This window comes from Zea mays, chromosome 2 (genome assembly GCF_902167145.1).
Source record: "Zea mays cultivar B73 chromosome 2, Zm-B73-REFERENCE-NAM-5.0, whole genome shotgun sequence".
Lineage (NCBI taxonomy): Eukaryota > Viridiplantae > Streptophyta > Magnoliopsida > Poales > Poaceae > Zea > Zea mays.
In genome coordinates this window covers 41,528,285-41,530,445 of record NC_050097.1, presented here as the reverse complement: position 1 = coordinate 41,530,445, position 2,161 = coordinate 41,528,285, and the positions used below count along the sequence as shown (strand labels likewise).

Here is a 2,161-nt window from a genome sequence, read left to right as displayed (position 1 = left end):
TTTCAAATCCCACGTCTCTGATCTCGTGTCGTCTACTTATCCAGCACTGCCTTCTTTTAATTTGTGACGAACGACATGCCACTCGTTCACTCGTATTGCTAACACCTTGGACCTTTTGCTGACTCATTCTTCCTGTCACCAGCCCTCTCACGTCAGAAGTCAGCTAGCGACGACTCCAGCAAACACTGACTGGTTCTCTGAGAATCAATGGTGAGGTCATAATTTAGGTATTGAACATTCTTTACGTTTTAGCTTAATCATGATAGTTGCAAACGGCTAGAACACTATCCTCTGCCGAAAAATAGTTGCAAATACAATTACTGATGAGGCCACAGCAGAACAGTTTCTATTAGGGCGACTGAAACTGAATGGGCAGCTACCAATCCTTCAAAACGGTTGTTACTAACAAGCATGAACAACTTAGCTGGTCACCAGCACCGCTAGCTACCACTGGTAGTGGTAGTAGTGGTAGTAATTGGGATTGGGGTACCAGCAGTAGGGCAGCGGCACGGCCTCGGCGGGCTTCTCCTTCTCCTTCTCCTCGGGCGGCTTCTTCTCCGCGGGCTTCACCTCCTCCACCTTGACGATGTCGGCGCGGCCGACCTTCTTGCGCAGGCAGTTGACGAGGCAGACGGTGTCGATGTCGTCGCCCTCCACCTCCAGCTGGTCCCTGCCGTCGCCGGTGATCCCCATCTTGTTCGCCCCTGCTTTGGCGGCCAGCCCCATGGCCTTGGACCGGCACTTGTCGCATGGCATGCACACCTTGATCACGATCTTTTGCTGCAGCGACGAGATGGATAGATGATGATGAGCCGCATGCAGGTACGTAATAACGTAAAGCGATTTCGAGGAGCTGAATGAAAGGTTGGTTGTTCAGCAGACGACGGCTGTTCCGTCGGACAGTAAGTTACCTTCATCGCGCTGCCGCTGGGGATTAGGACCAGCAGATGTTGTGGCGAACGACAGGTCTGAGCAGTAGGGAATGAACGGACGGGACGATGGCCGTCGCGCCGGGTGCCGATGGGTTCGATGCGCTGTGCAGGTGCAGCCGGCAGCTGGCTTGTGATGGAGGAGCAACTGCAGCAGCAAACATTTATAGACGGGCGGGCAACAGACACCAGGCAGCAGGTGAAGGCGCGGGTGATCCTTCCAGGTAACACGACGACGGCGACCACGACGACCCTGGTTGTACGCGTATGTTGTCATCAGTCATCACCTACCGAGCTTCGAGTCAGAGACGAGTCTGTTCGTTCCTGATCGAAAACAAGTACTGTACTAATATAAAATGTCGTCACGAATTTAAGTCATAATTAAGTATGGGATACTTAATCTAATGATAGATCCGAGTTATTAGGTGTCATCATTAGAACCTCTTTAGATGATAAAGGCAGTGCAGACGACGCTTGTTGGGGGCCTTCGTCTTTCGAAGGTCCTCAAAAACATGATTAATAATGTTTACCAAGTGTAATATATGTACAGAAAACTTTGGATTCAGAATGAAGCTGTACACAATATAAGGAGCATGGTTGGACGAAGGTTGAACCAGATACGAAGCTACGCGCAAGGAAGCTTCGGCTCAGTAGCAGAAAAAGGAACCGACTTAAGGAGGAAAATGCTATCTAGTCCTCGATAGGTTGTCCTTAAGTCAATAATAAACATAAAGGGCATGAATCTAATTTTACACAGGTTGCGCCCTATGCCTATAAATAGATGAACAGTACCCCCGTACTGTTCACGCTGATTGGTATTCACTCGTGCGTCACGCTTGGACTTTTGCCTTCTGTCAAGCCGAAGGTACAAATGTAATTCAATATTGTTCTTATTCATCCATGATGATATAATAAAGATATATTAATGATGTCATATGATTATTCATGTTATTTCTCATGTTTCATATGCTTCTTCTTTCATTAACATATACTGTGACGATGAAGGTACGTCCTTCATGACATTCGTCCGTAGATCGTTATATCCTAAGGGAAATAATGCTTCGAAGGACGAAGGGCATTAACCATTAACCTCTTTTGTGTTGCCTTGTTCTTAATTCATAGCATTTGAGAACAAGTCCCCAACATTGGCGCCCACCTCTGGTGTACTCACTTCCACAACCTTCGGCAAAGCATCAACCTTCGTCATACCGCCGAAGAAGATAACAGCGCCA

General features: G+C 47.8%; 1 protein-coding gene across 1 annotated transcript; it reads right to left on the bottom strand.

The window, feature by feature from the left end:
• Window positions 1-211: 211 nt before the first annotated feature.
• Window positions 212-1,255, bottom strand: LOC103646338 (Copper transport protein family). The gene is made up of 2 exons (XM_008671070.3): window positions 912-1,255; window positions 212-780 (listed from the first exon to the last, which is right to left on the bottom strand). Exons 1-2 carry the CDS (start codon window positions 915-917, stop codon window positions 445-447), a joined length of 342 nt encoding a protein of 113 aa, XP_008669292.1. The 5' UTR covers window positions 918-1,255; the 3' UTR covers window positions 212-444.
• Between the last annotated feature and the right edge of the window lie 906 nt (window positions 1,256-2,161).